General features: G+C 56.2%; 1 protein-coding gene across 1 annotated transcript in view; it reads left to right on the forward strand.

The window, feature by feature from the left end:
- Positions 1-22,011, forward strand: part of NHEJ1 (non-homologous end joining factor 1) — a 42,733-nt gene continuing 20,722 nt past the window's right edge. The window contains exons 1-5 of the mRNA XM_082285582.1: positions 1-75; positions 587-772; positions 1,657-1,866; positions 4,304-4,442; positions 5,914-5,972. Coding sequence (XP_082141708.1) covers positions 587-772; positions 1,657-1,866; positions 4,304-4,442; positions 5,914-5,972 — 594 coding nt within the window. The 5' untranslated portion in view covers positions 1-75. The remainder of the gene's footprint in view (positions 76-586; positions 773-1,656; positions 1,867-4,303; positions 4,443-5,913; positions 5,973-22,011) is intronic.

Genomic DNA, 22,011 nt, shown 5'->3' on the forward strand with positions numbered 1-22,011 from the left:
TCCGGCCCGGCGCCGCTCGCCGCTCGCAAGCCCCTGCCTCTGCATCCTCCGGCCGCCCGCTCCTCCTGTCCTCGGGTAACGCTGCGGCTCCGCAGAGCCCCGGGCACCTCGCGAGTGTTTTGGGAGGCGTGGAGCCCGTCCTAGGGAGGAGCGGGAAGCAGCAGTGGGCTGCCGGCACTCTGCCCGTGTCACTGCGGGCACAGGGACGGGATGCCCCAGCAGGAGGAGGGTGCAGCACCCTGCTGCCCGCCCGGTGCCGGCGGGGCAGCCAGAATGTTAATGTGGGCGTAGAGGTCTTGCCGTGCTAACGCCAGCAAGCCCCGGGTAACGCGGGGAGGCAGCAGTTCTGCTGCCGTACGCCTGCTGGCGCGTCTGGGGTACTTATTGTGAGCTGCGGCAGGACCTGCTCTGCACAAAGCTCCCAAAACACACACCCCAGCTCTGCTGCTTGCATGTGTGACCAGAGCTGGCTAAGTATCCTCTCTTCTGTGCTGTCAGGTGGAACTGACGGTCCCTGTGGGGCCACCCCAGGGACCAGGTCTTCCTGGGTGGGGGTTGAGGCAGAGACCTGGTTGCTCTCTTGCAGATGGAGGGCTCCGAGGAGCTGGAAAGCAGCCTCCTGACCCAGCCCTGGGCTTCTGTTCGTTTTGACGAGTCCACTTTTCTTGCCAAAGTGTGCTTCAGGGATACTGGCTATATCCTGCTGATCTCTGACCTCAGCAGTGTCTGGTACGAGAGTGCAGATGTCGAGGCTGTGGGACAAAGGTCCAAGGTGAGTGTCTGAAAAGGCCAGGGACCTCCTTTTCTCCTCCCAGCAGCTGACATACCTGTATGCTTGTGGTGGCAAGCATACACTGCTTGGTGACACAGTGGCTATTGGGTCTGACTGGGTTTGGGTGCAAATGCCCAGCCTGGAAAGTCCCTGTGTGGCTCTGCCCAAGCGCTGTCAGCCCACTTGGCCAAACACCCTTCTCCTGGGAGAGTGGGCCACACTGTTTAGCATGCCCAGGGCAGCGGGGTGGGTCAGTGTACAGAGGGCTGGCACAGTCTCTTCGCTTGTGGGCTGGATGGGCAGCTGGTTTCCCCAGGGCCAGTGTACTAAAGAGGAGCTTGAAACAAGGCTTCCTTCTACTCAGTGACAGAGAGATTCTGTTCACGTTCAAAGCTAGCACAGTCTTTCATGGGGCATCCTGTCAGCTTGGACCCCAAAAATGCATGGAGCTGTGCCTCATCTCCTCAGCCCATGTGCCCTGGCCCTCACGTGCCATTGGAGTGGCACGTCCCTGTGTCACATAATGCTGAGCAGCTGGTGGCAGGAGGGATGGGCATATGGCTGCAGCCATCCACCAGCCCTGGCAGGTTGTCCTGCTGTTGGCTCTCAGCCAGGCTATGGCGCTTGTGGTGGCACGCAGAACAGATGTGCTACTGCAGGCCATTGCACCCTGCCCATCCTGGAGTGGCAGGATAAGGGAGCCTTCCCAGCATGGCTGTCTTGGGAGAATCAATGAGGAATGTCAAGTCAGAGGGCTGGAGGCCAAGGCCTAGGGATGGCTTTTTGCTGTGGGACATGCAGTAGTTTGATTCCTTTGGTGCTGGGATTTCTGCTGGTTTTTTCCCCAATGCTGTGCTGTGCCCCCTAACCTTGCCTTTTCCCAGGAGCTGAACAAGCGGCTGACGGTTCATGTGTCCTCCTTCCTGAACCACTTGTGCAACCTGATGTGCCCCTTGCTGGCAGGGCAGCCAGATGCCACCACTGCCTTCTCCTGCCACCGCTCTGCCAGCGGCCTCAGGCTGCGTGTGAAAAGCGAGCTGTCAGGACTGCCCTTCTACTGGGACTTCCACTGCTGCCCTGCTCCCTTGGAGATGGTGAGTGAAGCTGCAGAGAGTTCAGGGAGGAGAATGGCCAAAATTAAGGATCGTCCCCTTATGCTTGGAGCTTTTGAGTAGTCTCGAGCCATGTGGGTGACTGTAGGTTGCCTGACTGCCTTCTGCCTCTCCCAAGGTTTGCTGTCCCCGTTTCTTCCCGCTGAGGCTTTGGCACCTTGGTTTGTGCTGTGCAGTGACACAGGGATGGCCCAGCACATGCTGCTGTTGGGGCGTGAGTGAAATGCCCTCGTGAGAGCCCACCCACATTGACGTGTTAGAGCGGGTCCAGAGGAGAGCCACAAAGATGCTAAGAGGGCTGGAGCTCCTCTCCTACCAAGACAGATTGCAAGAGATGGGATTGTTTGACATGGAGAAGAGAAGGCTCTGAAGAGACCTCATTGCAGCCTTCCGGTACTTGAAGAGGGCTTATTTTAAAGAGGGAGAACAGCTTTTTACATGGGCAGATAGTGATAGGACAAGGGGAATTGTTTTTTAACGAAATGAGGAGACATTTAGATTAGCTGCTAGAAAAAATTCTTCATTATGAGAGTGGTGAGGCACTCAAACAGGTTGCCCAGAGAAGCTGTGGATGTTGCATTCCTGAAAGTGTTCAAAACCAGGTTGGATGGGGCTTTGAGCAACCTCATCTAGTGGGTTATCTTGAAAGTCCCTTCCAAACCAAAGCTTTCTGTAATTCTATGTCTGGTGTGGGGTAATGCTCTGCCGGTGCCCTGTAGAGCACAGCGATGCTGTTCTCTTTAGGTGCAAGCCATGAAGCGGGGCACAGGGCAGCGGGTACCCCCAAAGGACCTGCCGGTGGTCTGTCATGACGGGCGGAATTACAGCGGGGTCTCCCCGGCTTTTAAGGGGTTGCTGTTTCACGGGGCTGCCCGGCACGTTGCGTATCCGGAGGCAGCCCCTCCGCCGGGCCCCCGCAGGCGGGCAGCGCTGCGGCCGGGCTCCCCCGGGCCCTGCGTCCCTGCGCGCACAAGAGGGCGCCCGGCGCCCGCGAACCGCCCGGCGGAGCCCCGGCCCCGGGCCGGCCCTGCGGCTCCGCCGCCGGCGGGAGGCAGCGCCCGGCAGCCCCGGCGCCCCGCTCCCGCCGGCTCCCGCTGCGGGGCGCGGTTCCTCTGCCCCCGAGCGGCTGTGCTTCGGCATCGCGGGGGGAGAGCCGGGCTCCCCAGCTGCTGCGGGGGTTGTTCTCACAGCCTAGGGTGAACTGGGGAGCAAATAATCGGGGTCCTGGCTTGGCTTACCCCAGGAACTTGATGTCCCTCCTCGGGGAAGACGCACAGAGGCTGAGCTGAGGAGGTGCAAAGCCTCTGTTCCCGGCTGCTCCTTTATTTTATCTTGGATGCGAACTGGATGTCTGCAAAACACCATGGAGGTGGGAAGCAACCAGGGTTCTGAGTGTGACTGGTGTGGATGCAGCAAGGGGGACCTACTCTGCCCCAGCCAGGGGCTTGAGGCGACCATGGAGCCCACCTGGCTTGGCCCATCCCATCTCTGCTGCAGGTGGTGCACTCCAAGTGCTCCAGTGGGTGATGCCCATCACCTCTGTGGCTTGTGTCTGGGGGTCAGCAAAGCACAGAGCCCACTGTGGGCTTGCCATAGGAGTGAGAACGCTTCAGGAACACTGCTGGGCTTGCTGTCCTCTCGCCCATGGGCTCAGCCTGGCTACAGAAACAAGGGGCACGATAGGCTGGGGGATCTCAAATACCCTTCTGGAGACTGAAGGAGGAGATAGGAGGGGGGGCTGCTTCGTGTGCCTGCTGGGCCAGGGTGGCCCATCTGGGCTCTGAGGCAGAGGACATGGCCAGAGCTCTGCATGGGGCTTGTGTGGGTGTAAGCTTAGAGGAGACACTGGTGGGCTGCAATGGGGAGCATGCACAAGTCCTGCATGTTGGGATCTCTTCTGCTTTTGATCTCACCACCCTGGGAGTGTCTCTCCTGTTCATCAAGCCACAGTTTGACACCTTGGATCTTTCTGGTTTTTCACCCAGCCATGCCTGTTTCCTGATAGGAACATGCCGCAAGGTGTGCAGAGCCATGGGGAGGGTCTGAGTGGCACATGGGCGGCTCCCTGCTGTCTGTTGCACCCCAAATGGTGGGTGGAGCATTGCCTATTCCCTGCACTCTGTTTCTATCGGACTCTCCCACCTAAGCTCTCCCCTGCTACAGCCCCCAGCTGTGAAAGGATGGGGCTGGGATGGAGGGATGTGTCCTACAGCATCTGGCCTGCCTTCTCCCAGTTCACATCTTTTGACCACTTCCCACTGGATGTGGGTGAGATGTGGGGTATTTTGGGGGGCCCTGTGTGACCTGGGCTGCAGCTCTTGCTAGGACATTGCTGGCTGCCCTGCTTTGACCACTCTGTGGACAGCTGTGGGCCTCCTTAGACCTGGACCTTTCCTAGACTCTCCCTCCTCCATTGTAGGTGTTCCGTCACCTCGTGCGGCCCCTGATTCAGATGAACCTGGTGTTGCAGTGCCAGGTGCAAGAGCTGATTTCCCTGCTGCTCCAGAAGGATGCTGAGATTGAAGATTACAGGGAGAATGGGGCCACTCTTAGCAGAGGTGAGGAGGGATGCCTGGGGCAGGGAGCAAGTTTCCTCCTTAACACTGGGCTGGCGTGCTCTGCTCCCTCTGGCTGTTACCCAGCCAGGCTTGTGTTTCATGTTTAGCTGAGCCGGCAGCACAACGGTAGCCAGAAGGCTGGGAGCAGCCTCTGGGGAGAGCTGGGGGAGGAACAGCCCTTGACTGATAGCTGTAGAAGTTGGGGAGACGCCAAGGGGCTCTCCACTACTCTCAGAGCACCTGGCTGGTCCCCAGGAGCCAGCAGGGATGCCAGCAAGGGCTGGCCCTGCAGTGGTGTCAGGCTCCCTTCCCAAGTGCAGTAGCTCACTGAGTTACTGGAGAGCAACCAGGGGCTCCCAGCTCTCCCAAACATGGAAAGTGCAGCCGTGCTCATGGGCCCCCCTCCAGCGCCCAGTCCACTTTGCCATCGGGGTGATGGGCAGACAGTAGCCCCCTTGGGTAGGACATGGGTCAGGACCTGCCGGGGGAGCCACCTTGGGGTGGCTTGTCCTCCACCTGTGGAGGTTGGCTGGGCGCTGATTTTTGGGTCATCCCTTGCTACTGCCATGCTTTGTCCTGCTGCCACAGGTGATACCTGCACTTCTGTGGGAACTTTGCCCCCTGGGCATGTGGGGAGTAGTGGGGGTCAGCCCTGGCTTGTGTATCATGTCCAGGATGATATTGTGGTCCAGACCCTGTTCCATGACAGGTGCCCCACCACAGGAGCCTGGATCTGCCCTGGAGATACACTAGAGCTGCACTGGCCAGATGCATGTCCCTCTATCCTGCTGTGTGTGAGCTCTGCAGGGCATGGAGCAGCCAGGACAGCCTGGCTTGGGTCCAGGGACTGATGCTGGTAAGCAGCTGGCCTCTCTTGTCCCTTGCCTGGTGCAGGGCAGAAAGCTGGGAAGAAACGCACATTGCACCCTAGTGGCTGAGTGAATCCAGCCAGGTGCTTCTCCAGACCACATCTTAGCAACAAGGTGGAAAAACTTGTGTTTTGGACAAGGTGCAGAGCAGAATATAACAGAGGTTTGTCCCTGTCCCAAAAGAGGAGGACATAGGCTGGCTCTCCCCTTCAGAAGAGCAGCTAGACAAGCAGTGCCCTGTCCCATAGACTCAGACAGCTCATTCCAGCTGTAAGATCTGGGAATGGTGTTGAGCATGTCCTGCCACCATTCCCTGCTCCTCAATGTGGGAGTGCTGGGACAAGTGTGGATGGACACTTGGGCCTGCCTGGCTGCTCTGTGCATCAGCAGGCTCAATCATGTTTTTCCAGCTTCCGTGTGGTCCTTGCATCTTCTGCTAACCAGGTGATGTGTCCCTAGCCCAAGAGGCCTGTTGGTCTTTCCTGATGATTTTGGGATGAGCGTGCTGGAGCTTTTTCCCTCACCCCATGGACAGAGAAAGGGGAAGATGGGGTGGGAGGTCTGACCAAACCTGCTCGGGCTGATCCCTCTCTACCTTGCAGACCGCCTGCGGACAGAGCCCTACCAGGAGGAGATATTTCAGCAGAGCTTAATGGCTAAGGTAAGGGCTGGTGCAAGTCCTCTGTCCTTTGGCAGAGGGGTGGTTGGGAGCTGTCAGCAGCAGCTGCAGTGTGAGGTGTGCCAGGCTGAATGGGAGCACTGATGGGGATAGCTGGACTTGCCTAAAGAGGGGTTATGCCCTCTAGCTCTCCCATGGCTCTCTTTGTGTCCTTGCCCCTCATCTCTACGGCCAGCAGAGCTGGGAACGTGCCTGACATGGCCGGATGGGAACTACCTGGTTGCTGGGAGCTGCCAGAGGTGCGAGCCAGGCTGGCTGCTCCACAGGAGTGTGCCATCACTGGGGCATATTCACCTGCCTCCCACACTTGCTCTGGACCTAAACATTGCTGCTGATGGCAGGCAGGGATCAGGTGAATGAGGAGAAGCCATCTCCTTTTAGTTAATCCGTTTCTTTTAGAGGTGACTTTGCAGTGATGCATTGTGGGGACAAGAGCTTTTCAGCATGTTATCCATGCTCTGCCTACCATTGTCCCCTTGGCACACTCAGCTCTAAAATCAGACATGTTCTTTGGAGAAACTGGAACTGGAAGGAGAGAGTCTTTGATCCTTTTGCATTACTGGAGATCATCACAGAAGGACTAACATGATTCAGACTGATGTGCCAAGGTCAGAAATGCTTCAATGCCCATTGGTGCAAAAAGACTTGGGATGCTTCTGAGTGCTCCTGTGCTTGCTGTGAAGGCACAGCAGTGGGGAGCAGTGGTACCTGCTGGGGACCAGGGAGTCAGCCAGGGTGTCAGTGGTATCACATGGGCTTTGGGAGAATGTCGCTTTATGAGATGAGCTGATGTTGTGCAGCCAACAATAGATGATCTGCAGTTTCTAAAAATTAGAGATGATCCCTCTTTTATACATGAGGTATTGCATCCAGTGCAGGCAACTTTCATTTCCCCTGGGTTATGAAGGATAGAGATGAATTCACTGCTGGACTGCAACTTGGAGGTTGCCTAGGGACCAGTGATCATGACCAGATTACATTCACCCTGGGCAAAGAAAAGACATTCCTAAGCAGTAATTTATATCCTTCATGCCTTGAAAGAGCTAATTTCCCAAAGCAGGGGGAAAATTATGAGTGAAATCAGCTCAGAGGAAACATTTAGATAGAAAAATGTGAATGAAAATGGTGAGCTCTTTCAGAAGAATTTCAGAAGCCACAAAAAGCCACAATTCCACGATCAAGAAAGAGGGCAGCGCTGGCCCAGAGCCCGTTCTGGTTCAGTGGCAAAGTGAAGGCAGCAATTAGAAATAAAAGAGCAGTTTATAACAAATGGGAGAGCGGGAGTAGATAGCAATCAATATAAATTAGAAATTATGAACTGTAGAAAATGGGTAACAGAAGCTAAAGACATCAGGGAAAAATCATGGTGAAGAACAGAAGGAGAGGCTTTTATTTAGTGCAGTAGGAGAAAACCCCAAGCTCCCAGCAACAGGATAAGCTGATTAGTAGACAGAGGTGGTGAAATGATTGATACTGGACCAGACATGGTAGAAGCAGTTGGTAAAGGTTTCGGTGCTGTCGCTGGAAGGGTGCAGGCAGATGTGCCAGGATAAGGGGATGTTGAAGTGTCTTTGTCCAAGAGTCATCTGAACAACATCTGCTAAAGATGAACATCGGGCTTGAAATTCAGAGTCCTTCAAGAGCTGGTAGGGTGTGGGGCATGGGGGAAGGTGCAGAGTGGGCAGGAGGGGGAGTGAGGCAGCTCTGCACAGAGCCTGGCAAAAGCAGCTGGTGTGGAGCACATCTGGCAGAGACTGAAAAGATGGGATGGCAACTGGTGCTGTGTGTACCAAGAACAGTCCAGGATCCGTGTCTTGGAGCCGGAGTGTTGGGTAGGGAATGGAAGGCTCTGGGAGATGCTGCCCCTCTGCATCCTCTGGTAGCCAGGTCTGAGCACTGGCTTCAGGGGAGAGGCTGGTGGAAGGATGCAGTTGTGCGTTTGGTCTGCTGGGAGGGTGTCTGTCCTCTCTGCATTCATCCCATTCTTTATAAACCCGCTGATGATGCCATCCTGCAGCAATGAGCTGTGAGATGCAAACAGCTGCTGCCTTTGGTTTGAGTGTGGTACCCCATCGTTCCTCCTGATGCCTTCTAGGTCTTGTGTTAGTGAGGAACACCAAACACAGCTTTTCAGCTCTTTACCACCAAAACTGGCTCTTCGCCCCAGTCTGTCCTCTCATCTTGTGGCAGAAAGGGGGTCTGGGTGGCCTTATTGTCTCTGTGCAGTTATTTCAGAGCCCCCAGGCAATTTAGTACTCTGTTTATCAGCTCCTAAAAGGAGCAGCACAAGGAGCTGAGGTCCCTCAGGACATGCTGCAGGGAGCTGGGAATGCTGCGAGCACTCCCATGTCTAGGTTTTCAAAAAGATGCCGGACAATCAGCACAGAGTCACAGGAATGGATTGAGAGCTGGGGAGAGAGCCCAGCATTGAGGGACTTGGAAGGGAAGAGCTCTGTCTAGCTTATCAGGGAGAAAATTGAGAGGCTCCTTGATTACAGTGTGTGAGGGTCTTTACAAGGAGAAAATGCTGGTTAGTGAAGCTCTCTCTTTAATCTTGCAGAGAGCAGTGGAGCACAAGCCAGGCACTGGGAGAGAGAGCCAGGCAATTTCAAGTTAGAATGGAGGCACTTGGGTTTGCTTCCGCAAGTGACTGGGGCATGCTCCCAAGGGCAGTGGTTGATCCTCCATCTCTTAATGTCTCCAAAAGTGGGCTGGGAGCCCGCCTGGAAGAAAACCAAGTTGCTGGGTTTGGTCTTGGGATGTGCATGGTTGAATATCAGTGGGCAGGAGGTCAAGGAGAGAGATCTTTTGGTCCTTCCAGTACCTCCATCTGCAAAATGGGGCTAGAGGTTGTGGATGTTTGGTAGTGGTAAGCACCTCTTGGCTGGAAAGGGATTGTGATGATGTGGTACAGGGCTGGACGCAGGCAAATGCTCCACAGCTTTGCTTACTTCCCAGACCTTTGCCATATCCCACATGGAGAGGAAAGGACCTGTCAGTCCCCCAGGGCAGAGCTGCACAGCCTCTCAGCTTAGACATGCCCTTTCTCTGGGCTTGTGTGCACTTGGCTGTCCAGGGCATTTTAACTAACCGGGGGAGTTTTCCAGCAAAGCCCTGGTAATATTTATACGTTTAGGAAATGATGCTTTCACACACACAGTTTTTGGCAAGGGTTCACTGCTGAGCAGCTGCCTGGGCTTGAGCAGAGCTGGAAGGAGAGCAGTGGCTGTGCATAAGCTGAGGCAAAACCGGTGGCTTTTATTGGCAAGGCCAGGGGTTCACGCCACGAGGGGAAGGAGCAGGCGGCTGGAGAGGGCTCAGTGTTTCAGAGCTGCCCCAGCACTGTTCCCAACAGTCTAGGACCCAGCAGGCTGGGGATATTTTGTCCCCAGGCATCCCTTTGGGTTACAGAAATGACCCCACAGGGCAGGGTGGGGTGCCCACCCATGGGTTTTGAGAGCCTTCCCCAGCTTGGCTATGGTCAGCGTTTCATGACACAGTTTATGCCAGAGTCTGCGGTCTGACTTTGAGCGGGAAGGGCGAGCAGGTTCCTGCAGCGCTGTGCCCCCTGCTCTGAGGAGGGCAGGGACAGGTACATCGAGGACAAGCTCACGGATGCCATCAGTGCAAATATAGCCCCCGCGCCCCAGGATGCTCTGCCCTGTGTATTTTTATCTGCTGTGGCTGGCGCGCGGGGGCGGCTGCTCCGCACCTCCGCAAGCGGAGCGCGGGACCTCGGCAAACAGGACGCGGCGGGTTCACGGCTCGACCCCGGGGCCCGGCGAGGAGGAGGAGGATGTACCATCAAAACAAGCAACGCTGGAGAGGAAGATAAACAAACAGGCAGCTTCCAGTGCGGCCCCAGCCGAGGGCGAGTGGGAGCCCCGGGGCCAGGGCTGGCGGTGGTGCCGGCAGCGGTGCTGGCTGACGTCAGGGCGCCCGGGGGTCAGCATCCCTCTTATTGTTTCCCACCGGGGCTGGGACCAGGGCCAGGCACCCGTCCCCGTCCCGTGTGGGGACACAGGCCGGCGGGGCAGGTGGAGGATGGCCAGGACGCACTCTGGAGTCACAGGCCATTGCCACGCCGGGGTCCAGCTGGGTACCTGGCTGCACACTGCCTGCCTCCAGCACCCTGCCTCTCCTTTTTAACAGGAACTAAAAATAAGCCCTGGGTAGCGGAGTGGCCACGGTCTGGCTGAGGACGAAGGCGGTGGTGACCTGCGTATTTTGCAGGGTGGGGACAGCATCCCTCAAACCCACGCCAGCTTAGTGCAGTGGAGAGGAAGCAGCCCTTTGGCTGCTTCAAATGAGGGATGTTTTTAATTAGCGCAAGGTAGATGCGACTTTGCAGCTGCAACTGGGCTGGAGCGGGGCTGGTGGTGTGTGTGCGACGTGGAATGCTCACACACGGGGTGCACGGCTCAGGGAGAACCTGCTGTGGGTGCTCAGCTGGGCTGGGGTCCCTTGGCATGGGGCTGGGGAAGGAGCTGGTGACCACAGTGCTGCTGTTAACAGGGCTGAGAAGTGCAAAAGTTGCACAGCCCTGAGCAGGTTGGCTCAGGGCAGAGATGGCAGCATGGGACTGGCTTGTGGGGCAGCTCAGATGAGTAGAGCAAGCTCTTGTGTGCTGCCAAGCATTTGTGCTGTGCTTGCCCTGTGAGCCCTGTGGGTGCTGGTGTCTTATTCTGGATTGGGGCCATCTGGAGGGTCTTTGCTTCATTCCTGAGCAAGCTTTGGTCACATCATCCCATCGCTGCCCTGGGGTCTGAGTCCCACACTGGAAATGCAGCGGGCCATGGCTGCTGAGCAGAGCTGGACACACATTGCCCTGCACACACGTGTACTCAAGGAGCTGCACACTGTTGCAAGCAGGAGTGGGGCGAGGGCTGCTTGTGCTCAGTGTGAGCACATGTACCAGAGCAGGAGCGTGAGAACAAGACTTAGGAGTGTACATACTGGCACTGATGGAACAAGGGGCAGAGTGCCACATCTGCTGGCTGAAGCGGGACAGGGGACAGGGGTTAGCACTTTGTGCCCACAGTGGTGCACTTGGGGAGATGCACTGGCAGTCATCACTGTGTGGGTGCTGACCACCGCCTGTGCACCAGCCCCCTGCGGTGTTTGCCACGGAGGCGCATTGCGGTCGGTGCTGCGGTGTTATTTATTTATTTGCTGAGGCCCCATCAGGTGAGGGGCACCCAGCCAGGATGCACTTTTGGGGATGCCACCAGCAGCCACAGGCCGCTTGCACAAGCAGTGAGTCAATGGAGCTACATGCTGCTAAAACCAGACTTGGCACAGGCAGCCCAGAGCAGCAGTCTGCCTGAAAGTGCCCAGACCACGGGCAAGCAATGAGTCCCCAGCTGCTGGACCAGGGCTAGGCTGGCTGTGATTGCTCCAGCCCCTTGCCTCTACCAGGGATGTGGGGGCTGTCCCAGGAGCCCTGAGGGGATGCTCCTTCTGGGGATGTGGGGGTTTCACAGCCCAATCCCCTGTGGCTGTGCCACTGTAGAGAGTGGGTGGCACCTGAACCAGGTACAGGCAGCTGTCTGCTTGGTCCCAGCCCACTTCAGCCCAGCATCACCTGGTAGTTTGTTTGGGGATGGAGGGATGGACAAGCACCATCACAGCCACCCTCTCTGGGGTACTGTACAGCCCTTGTCTGACATATGTGGTCTGGCGTGTGCAGGGAACCCTCCTTTGCAGTCGGGGTGCTCCTCATCCTCTCCATGCCGTACCATGCAAAGCTGTGCCGTGCTCTGCTGTGATGTGCCAGGTTGTGCCATGCCATGCCATGCACTGCAGGCTGGAAGAGGGGCATCACAGACCTTCTGGCAGAAGGGGCCAGATGCTGCTCCTGCGGGAGAGGCCCCAGTCTGTGCATGGGCACTGGCTGCGCAGTGCTGCTGAGGAACAGCTCGGCTTGGGGGATGATTGATCTCATGTCAGCAGGCGGTGGTTTGAGCCAGTGCCAGGCCTCAGCTCAAATGGGAGCATTGAAGGGGGAGAGCCCCTTCCCCCTCCTGAAAGCAGAGCAGCAATCCCCCTGCCACCACCCCTGGCCCTGCTCCCACATCTTGGCCATTATCGGCCCTGCGGCTGCAGGCAGCTGCCCAGCCCTGGGGAGCGTGCGAGGGGCAGCAGGGAGTGCAGAGGTGTCTGGGGTCCCAGCCCCACCAGGCTGGGCTCTATGGCTGTGTTTGGGTTAGAGGAGGGCAAAGGGGACATGCAGGGATGGTTGGCAGGGGAGGAGGTGTAGGGTATGGTCTGCCCCTCACCACTGTGCCTTGCAGCCACCTGTCCCAGCCCTTCAGCTCAGGATGTGGCAGCAGCTCCTGGAAGCAAAGGACCTTTTGGAGGAAAACAGGGTAGACTTTGATGAGGCACTAAAGGCATTGCTCTGTGTCAGCACCTCTGTCTGGAGCTGATAGGATTTGGACTGGGGTGTTGCCATCCCCACTGTCTCCAAGGGCAGAGGAGCAGTGCTGCCTGCACCCCTGGTGCTGCCCTCCAAGCTCCCAGCACCCCTTCTGTGCTCGAAATGGGCTGTCAGGATTTTTCACCATGTTCCTGTGTGTCCTGAGCCCTTCACTAGCTTCCTCCATTCCCACAGCTGCATCCCTTCTCCAGTGGCATCCACTGGCAGCTTTTATTGGTGTTTCTGAAAGCTGATCCCTCCCTATCCCATGGGCCAAAGCCTCATAGCCTCTTCCAGTTGTGCCAGCCCATGCAGAGGTGACGCTGAACAGCTGAGACATCTGGGCAGACAGCAGCACCTGGGAACGGGTTGCTCTGCACCCCAGGGGGTACAGCCACTGGATTCCTGAGTCTGCCTGCTCCCACTCTGCTCAGACCTTCGCACCCTAGGTATCTGTGTAAGGAAACAGGGCCATTCATGTTTTTCTCTCTCTATTTATACCTCTCCCTTTCCGAATTTAGTGTGTGCACAGGCAAAGGGGGCAGCGAATGCCGGGGCCACTGATGTTCTTGGCTCCAGCACCGGCTGGAATTTCGTCCTGGAATGTATCCTGAACCGCTCTGAAAACACGAATAAATCTCTGTGTGTTGTGTGCATGTGTGTACACAAATACATAGACAACGTATAGACGTGGAGCCGTATAGGGCGTTTGTGAGCTTTGCTATTTAAAGGAGGAGTAGGTTCAAGGGTTCTCAGAGAGGCAAACACCTCTCAATCAAAGGGATGCAGGGTGCTCTGCTAGTGACCATGCATCTTAGAAGATAGCTGGCACTCGCTTTGTCCTCTCCAGGGACCTGAAGCCACCCTGTTCGTGCCCAAAGTAGCACACCCACCAAGCCCCAAGCAGTGCTCTGATCCTGTGGTGCCTACATTTGATTGAGGTCTCTGCTTCCTAGCCTCCAGTTTCTCAGTGAGAGCCCCAGAGAACCAGCTCCTGTGCTGCTAATACAGGCTGCAGAGCCTGATGTGGAGCCGGATGATGTAAAGCAAGGATATCGACCCCTCTGTGGCATGGGGTGGCCCAGGGCTTCTGGAGTGTCAGGGATTGTCTCCTGAACATCATCTAGTGCTCACAGCTCTTGAGGAAAGATCATGTGGGAAAGGAGAAAATAAATGCTGGGTAACAGGTCCCAAGTTGCTAGGTGCTAGGCTGGGCATCTCCTTGGGATGCTGCAGCATCTGGTGCTCATGCCTGTCTGGGAATGACAATGAAATGGGGAAAATAGAAATTTGGTACCAGATCCCAAACAGGATGCTTGGCCATGCCAGGAGGGCAATTCTTCTGGCGGTGCTGGCAGCTGCCTTGCTGTGGGTCCTGGATGAGGCCCTGGTGGGAGCACCACTGGGTCTCCCAGCACCCTTTGGCCAGGGAGCCGGTGCCCTATTTAGCCCAGCTCAGGATCACGGTGGCTTCTTTTCTTCTGGATGCTGAAAAACCTGATATCTTGGGCTGAAAATGCCCATGTTTGGTCTCTGGCCAAAGGCGGTATGTTTGTGGGTGGGGGAAATTGGAGCAAATTCCTGCTGTGAGTCCTGCACGTGTGTGCGGGCGTGTGGATAGGGGAAATATAGTTTTCCTCTTGAAAAAAAAGCCCTGCTTATTTTTATACAGAACTCCAGAAGGGCTGAAGGTGGAAACTTGGTCTGTCAGCAGCTGTCACAGGGGAGCGGGTCCCTGCCTGAGTTTGGGGGGGAAACCACAGCTGGGTGTTAATGGGACTGTTAATGAATTAATGTTGGCTGCTGGGGGCCAGCGGGGAACCTGGCTCAGTGCAGCATGAGCACATGGAGCCCTGCCCGCACATGGGCTCCGGCACAGCTGCAGAAAGCCCCAGCTCTGGGAGCCATGCACTTGGGGAGGTGTGAGTCTCTCCTAGTCATGTCTCACTCTCTGGGTTGTGGAAACACTTGGAAATGTATCTGCATTGCCGTTGGGGGAGAGGGTCCTACACCAGGGAGAGTGGAAACAGCCAGGGTGGGTGTGCTGCCTTTCCACTACGGGTATCTGCTGCCTGAGCCGATGATACTGTTTAAGGCTGGGTCTATTCAGCTGCTGAAACCAAACCTTTAAAGCAATTTGAAGTGAAGTGAAATCCCCCCAGGTTTATTTATGGGTTGGAAGCCTGTGTTGCTCAGTCAGTGCAATGCCTGCAGCAGCACTGGTCTCTGCACAGCACTGCCTGTCCGCAGCTCTTTTCGGGGTTATTTCTCTTTCTCCCCAAAATGTGGAGGAGCAGTGAGTGAATGCAGTGAGTACAGCCATGCCCCATGCTGTGGACTCAGCAGTATCTTTGCAGATTTTTCACAGCTGGTTTGCTGGGAACAGCTCTAGAGGACAACAAGGAGGTCATGCTAACATGCTCACCTGATGCCAAAATGGTAGGGTGCCATGAGGCTGAGAAATAGCACTGTATCCTGCTTGGACTGGAAATAAGAGGGAAGATGCAGAGAGGATCGGGGAAAGAGAGAGTAAATTCTTTTCTGTAGACTTCTCCTGTGTTCTTCAGGCTCTGTGAATGAGATCTCAGCGTGTGAGATCTGGCAAGCCTGTGGCATCTCCTGGGATTTCTCCCTCTGGTATCAGACAGTGGGTGAATCAAGAGGAAATACTGACCATCCTGATGGATGGATGACTGTGCAGAAGAAGGGATGGCAGTGCCAAAGAAGGGATGGCCATGCTGAGGAAGGAAAGACTACACCAAGGAAGGGATAGCTATACTGGAGAAGTGAAGACCATACTGAAGTTGGAATGACCACGCCCAGCATGGGACTGCGGATGGATTGGTTCCCCAGCAGAAGATGCTGTTATGGATGGAGAGAGACAGAGCCCTTCTCAGCTGGGAGGAAGGCTGAAATAGCCTGAGCCCTTGGGGGGACTCTGCTTGCTCCCCAGGGATGCTGTGCTTGATGCAGAGACTACTTGATCAGAGAGACTCTCACCTCAGTCAGGAAACCTCTCTGGGCATTTGGACCCAGTACCTTTCCTGGGATCTTGTGCTGGTTCTTCTGAATCAATCTCCAAGTACGTAGCCAACATCTGCTATCCAGTTCCAAATCCAACAAGTGGGACTAAGGGCCTGGAGAGGGCAGTGGCTGGGCTCCTCTGGCAGGACTGCTCTTTGCAAGGGCTTTACACAACTTGCTCCCCATCACTGGAGAAGGCCCTTCAGAGAATCCCAAATTCCAGCTTGGAGGGACTCTGAGGCGCCGCTGTGCCCGGCTGCCTGCTCTTGCAGTCCAGCTCTGGCTCCACTGGGCCTAGAGCCCTTCCCAACCCTATCTCAGGCAGACAGATATCCCAAAACCCACTGGTCCCAGGGGCTCCCACTCTGGGTCCCTCTGGCTGAATGAGGTGGTGTGCGTGTGCCCAGACTGTCCCCTCCTGTGACTGTACAGTACACACAGCTAAATATATGTCCGTGCAGATACAGGAACTCAGAGGGGCTGAGTGATGCTCCCTTTCTATACCTCTTTTCATGGGGAGAGCTAATGAGATTCATGTCATTAAAGGGCTGATGTTTTGTGGGATGGGAACCTTTTAAACGGGATGTGTCCTGGCTTAGTCATGGCAAATATTTACCAAAAAAAAAAAAAAAAAAAAAAAAAAAAAAAGAAAGAGAAAAAAAAAGGGACATACCGTATAAAATTAGAGTTCTGAAAATAGTATTTAGAGCAAGTGAGAGAGAGGAACCTAAAACAGAAAATACAGCCCAGTCTGTTCAGGAGTCAGGGGAAGAGAGAGCGAGGAGGGGGGGGGAAAGCCAGAGATAAAACGAGAGAAACCTCGGCAGTAAAAACAGCATCTTGGTAAATAGACTATTAAAAAAACTCTGACCCGCTTTATGGCTTTCTTGGCTGCCATTCAGCTGTGCTGCCCTGGCCGGCACGGAGGGAAGGTAGCAGGAGCCGGCGTCTGTGTGGATGCTCAGAGCCCCAGGACGCGGCTTCCCCCCCGCCCCGGAGCAGCCGCACAGGGCGTTAAATTTAGCCACATAATGATGGCCCTGAGGAGGCAGCCTTTTGTAGCCACACTGTAATTACTGCCTCGCTTATAAATTTTATTTTTCTTATTATGTTTCCTCCTCCTCCTCTGCTGGGGAAGGGGTGGGGAGGGGGTCTCCCACACCCCCGTCAAACCCACAGCTCTCTGGAGAGCAGGGGGTGCCATGGGATATAGGGGAAGGTGGGAATGGCTGCCCAAAAACCCTGTGCTGCTCTCCTGCCCCAATACAGGGCTCAGCCCTGCATTTGGGGATGGGGGAGGCATTGAGCTAACCCCAGTGTGGTAGGGTCCCTGCAGTCTAAAGCATGGGTGTCTTGACCCCCTTGATACTTAGCCTCACCCTCTGAAGCTGCTTTGGAGTTCAACTTGTGCAGGCAAGACCAGGGGATCTCTGGTGGGGCTGCAAGCTCATGGCATAGCCAGGCAGCCAAGATCCCCACCAGGGTGTGGGGGATGCAAGGAGCAGCCGTCTGTCCCTGCTTGGAAAGTCACTGGCTCCAGCCCTGCTCCTCACAGAGGTGGGAAAGGCGAAAAGGGCGAGGGGTGGCTCTGGCCACCTCCTCCTGCCAGGAGCGGGCAGAGGGTATGGCTCCTGTCTGAACTAGTGCAAGTGGGGGACAGCTTTAGGCTGGGCAAGAACGTGCCAGAAAAGGTCTCGTTCCCCTCTTGTTTTCCCAAAACAAAGGAAACAGCCTTGCATTGCTGGAAGTCGCATGCTCGGGCTGTGCTGGCTTGTTATCATCCGATAACCTGGCGACCTGGGAGCTGCCCTGCTCCTCACCCGTCAAGCCTGCACTACGGGATGCGAACAGCTTCCGCATGAGCTGCCCTTTGCAGAGATCCGTTTTCCGCTCCCCGGGCTGGGGGGGACAGTGGTGGGGGCTGCCGTGATGGCCCTGGCTGGCCCCAGGCTCACCGTCTGCCATATGCCTGGGAGGAGATCTGCCCCTGAAAGTGATGATGGATGGTGAGGGCAGAGGAAATGCAGAGACAGCAGGTGCCTTGGCATGGCCTGGATGCTGCCATCCCATGTGTGGTGTGGAAGGAGATTTGGGACTCTGCTATATTTTGCTTTGTCCCATGCAAATTCCCTGAGAGCACCATGGCCAGGCTTTGCTGTGGAGCAGGGTGGGCAGTGTGCAGGGCTCGGGGTGGCAGGGATCCCTTGGGGCATACAGTGATGCCTTCAGGGAAAGGACCCTTGCACATTGCCAAGGAAGGCTATCCAGCTGTCTGCTTGCCCTTCCAGCTTTGCCCCTTCTCCCAGGCTCTTGCCTTGGGGAGGGTGCAGTGATGCCAAGGTGCCCTAGGGGCTTTGATGGGACTGGTGGTCACAGTGGTGTTCATCTATCACTGTGGGGACGTTTGGGGCAGCATCTCCTTGGCAGAGCTGTGTGTGGGGCATGTGCGGGACCACAGCAGTCTCACCCAGCTGTGCCCAGGGGAGCCAACTCATCCCAAAGCAGCCCCTTTCTCCTGCCCTGTGCTATAATGGCTCTGTTCAGCACACCGATGACCCGAAGCAACCTCCATCCCTTGCTCAAGTACCCATTTCAGGGCAGGTAGGACAATACTAAATCAACTCCTTTAAAGCCTCCTAACCTGCAGCCCCACAGACGTGCCGGTCTCCATCCCTCCCTCATCTCCTGTGGGCACACTGGGGTCTGGTGCGCTGGCCAGCTGCCCGGGCATGGGGCTGCCTCGGCTGCTGGCCAGGAAGCTCCTGACCCTCCACCCCACTGCGGGGTCCGTGGCTTGCACCAGGCGCCAGGGATTCAGCACCGAGGTGGTCGCAGGAGTCCCTGGGGACAGCAGCCACCACCTCGCTGGTGGCGGCTTGGGAGCCCAGGTGTAGAGAGCACTGTGGACCAAGAGACAAAGTGCCCTTTCAGCCTAAGCCCTGGGAAGATGTCTGTGTGTGTGTGCAGAGGTTAATGCCTTCGGCCCTCGGGAGAGGAGAGGAGAGGAGAGGAGAGGAGAGGAGAGGAGAGGAGAGGAGAGGAGAGGAGAGGAGAGGAGAGGAGAGGAGAGGAGAGGAGAGGAGAGGAGAGGAGAGGAGAGGAGAGGAGAGGAGAGGAGAGGAGAGGAGAGGAGAGGGCATGGGCTGGCTCCATCCCCATGGGAAGCTGGGAGCCATCCCCTGCACGTGTGCCTCTGCATGTGCTTGTGTGTGCCTCTGTGTGCAGGAGGCTTATGCATTTCCGTCTCGGTGTATTTACATACGTCATGTGTGTATCTTACTCATCACTGTGTTTTTCTTTCCTTGTTCTTGGGTCTTTCCCCCACCCCCCCATGGATCTATAATTCTTATGGCATTTTATTCTTTGCTTTTATTTTTTTGTTCAAATCTCCAGTTTTGGAAGTTGCTGCCTCCTTAGGAAAATAAACTGTATTTTTAGTGCCTGTGTGCAAGGCTGCTGATGTGCCTGCCCCTGCTCATCGCTTACTCACTACTTGTTTAAGCTTTTATTTACCCCTTTGCCTCGTGCTGGGGTTTGGGGGCAGCCAGCAGCATGCTGGGGCTGAGCAGCATGGCAGGAGCATGCCAAAGTTGTCAATGAGTGAAAGGCAGCTCCAATCTGGCCTTTATTGAGGTCTGGGTTTGCATAGCTCTGGAGCAGCCTGCCCTGTAATCAGCCAGCCACCAGAGTTGGCTAGCCTTGTAATAAAGTAGCTCTATATTTATTTGTTCTGTTTATACGCTGCTCTGTAATAAGTTGGGAGTCTTCCCCACTCCCCCCATTTTCTTTGGGAAGTTCCTCTAGGTCTCCAAGGGGATCTGCATCCTGTGTGCAGTGGATGCTTGGGGCCCTGCATCTCGCGAGCTGCTCTGGCCACATCTGGGCCACGTGCCTCCAGCTCTGTGTGTCCCATACACCCAATGTCCAACTGTTCCCAACCTCTCCCCAGCATCCCAGCCCCATTCCCCAATGCAGAGAGCCCCAGTAGCTCCCCTGGTACCCCGCATCTCCCCATGGCCCCTTCTCTCATCCCTATTGCCCCAGCGCTGCCTCTGCGAGCCCCCTTCCCTCCCTCTCTATTTCAACCTTGGGTCTTTTTAAAATACATTCATTAAAGGGAGCTCAGTTGCCCTTTCCCCAGTGAGGCTGGAACACTGACAGCCTGTTTGCCCGCGTGTCTGTAATTAAACTCAATCTCTGGGTGAATACAACAATGTGACTGCACAGAATAATTCCTGGAGATCCTGACGCCGAGGAGGAGTGTGGCCTGTAAGCGGCCCATTCACGCCTGGCTTTCTATAAATACTTTACTATGTGGCATTAAGAAAACTTCAAGCCCTTTCTCCCCCCCTCTTTTTTTTTTTTTTTTTTTATTAGTGCTACATAATATAGTAATTGTGTGACTAGAAGGTTCCCCCTGTGCCTGCTTGGGTTCACAGGCCTGGGTGTGACCTTGCGCTGCACTGGCCGAGCACAGGAGCCATGCCCAGGGACTGCTGTGCTCACCAAGGAGATGCAGGTGGCCTGCAGAATCCTCCATCGCAGGGCTCTGCCAAGCTAAAAGGCTTACACCCCTAAAACCCTTCCCAGGGGTGTCCCTGCTGGCAGCAGTGCTCGGCTGATATGTGTTCTGTGGCCCTGGGAGCTGTGGCTGCTGGAGGGAGATACCAATGGATATTGAGGAAGAGAGAGGAAGGACAGGCGTGTGGGAGCATCCCTACATTCCCATGGCCATCAGTGTGGCTCCTCAAGTTCCAGCCTGGTAGCTCTCTAACTTGTGATTCTTGGGAAGCCACAGGGCAGCTGCTCCACAGGTCCCAACATGCCCAAGGGCAGGAGTTAAGTGTGTGTCCCAAGTGTGATCATATCCCGCCTGCTGTCCCCTGTGCTTCCCTGAGGCCATGCCTGCCCTTCCCTCCCCTGGAGCCTACTGGTGGCATGGCTGGAAGGGTGCTCAGGCACATCCAGGTTCCTGGGAAATCCATCCTCTGGCTCTGTAACCTTCATCAGTGATGCTTTCCAAAGCAGGCAGACAGAGCAATTTGCCTCAGCCACGGGGTGTGCCAGTCCCACACACTGCCCAGCTCCCCAGGCAGCATCCCTTGGCTGGCTCCTGGGACACTGTGACTACAAGTGCCTGTCATAGTGCAGGTGCCACGGTCACAGAGCAGTCAGGTCCCTGCCTGCCTGGCTCTTGCTCCCTGTGTTTTGAGACCTCGGGGTTGCAGAGAAAGCAGGGCTCTCTCCCCACTCCTCTGGCCAGCTGCAGAGCTGGAGCACAGAGACTGCGAACATGGACAGATGATGGGCATCCCACCCTCACTCTGCCACCTGGTTGACATGAGGATATAGCTGCGGTTGCATGGCCAGGAGTAATATTACGTCTTTGTGCTGGGTTGACGTTCTTGAAAGCCACAATGGACATTAATATTCATGAGCCCACTCTGCCTCATCCATAGTCACGTCGCATCCCTAGACAGTGTGGCTCCTGCATGTTTTTCACTTGCGTGGCCGTGTAGTGCCCCCAAAAGTGGCAATCTGCAGAGCTGGAGGTGCCAATCTGCCACCAGCCAGAGCTGAGCAAGGGCCATGGTTGCTGGTGCAACTGTAGGAATTTGGGGATCAGCTCTCCCTAGGTGCTGCCCTGTTTTGTGGCTGCCTAGTTGAGCGTGAAGATGAGCAGACCCATGGGTGGTGCTCTGGAACAGGCACCTCCAATGTCCCTGCTCTCCCGCGCAACCTGGCATTTCTCCAGCTGCTGCAGCCGTGTTCCTGCCTTGGCACCCCTGCCTTGGTGGGGTAGCCTCTAAACTTGACCCCCAAAAGCTGCCAAGTGCCTCTGGAAGCCCTTGGGGAAGATCTGCATCTGGTGGTGCAGAGTAGAGTGCCAGGAGAATTTCAAGTGCCTCCCATCCCCTCCATCTCTCACCCTTTTCTGCTTTGCTGCTGACGTCTCCCTGCACGGCCCCCCAGCTGCCCCACTTCCCAGATTAATTTTGTGGGACAACCCAAACTGCCCCCCCCCCCCCCCCCCCCCAGCACTAGGGGCTTGGAGCCCAAAGGAGGAACAGCCCGGAGGCATTTGCATCCTCATCGCTGCCATACTGCTGCAAACTGGGTGCCCTGGATGTGTCAGCCGAGGAGATGCGGCCGCGGTGGGTGACAGGGACGCGGCAGATGGCGCCCTGGTTCCGGCCAGCGCCCGCCTGATGGGCTGCGGCGGCGGCGGCGGGGGGGCTGCGGATCCGGCACCGCACCTCTGCATCCCGGGCACTGCATCCTGCATCCCGGGCACTGCACCTCTGCATGCCAGGCACTGCATCACTGCAGCCCTGGCACTGCATTGCTTCATCGCCCTGGCTGCAGCCTCTATGACAGGGATGCTTCAAGGCAGCAGGGCTGGTACCCACATTGTGCTGTCACCCTGGTCAGTGATGCAGCAGGAGCCAAGCAGGCTGTCATGCAGCCAAGGAGCTTTCCCCCATCACTACAGCATCAGCCCCATGTGGGTTAGGAGCAGGGGTGTGCCTGCAGCTGGTCTTGCCCTGGTCTCCCTGCTGCAGAGGTCCCTTCACGCTT

The sequence above is a fragment of the Coloeus monedula genome (assembly GCF_965178545.1).
Source record: "Coloeus monedula genome assembly, chromosome: 7".
Classification (NCBI taxonomy): domain Eukaryota; kingdom Metazoa; phylum Chordata; class Aves; order Passeriformes; family Corvidae; genus Coloeus; species Coloeus monedula.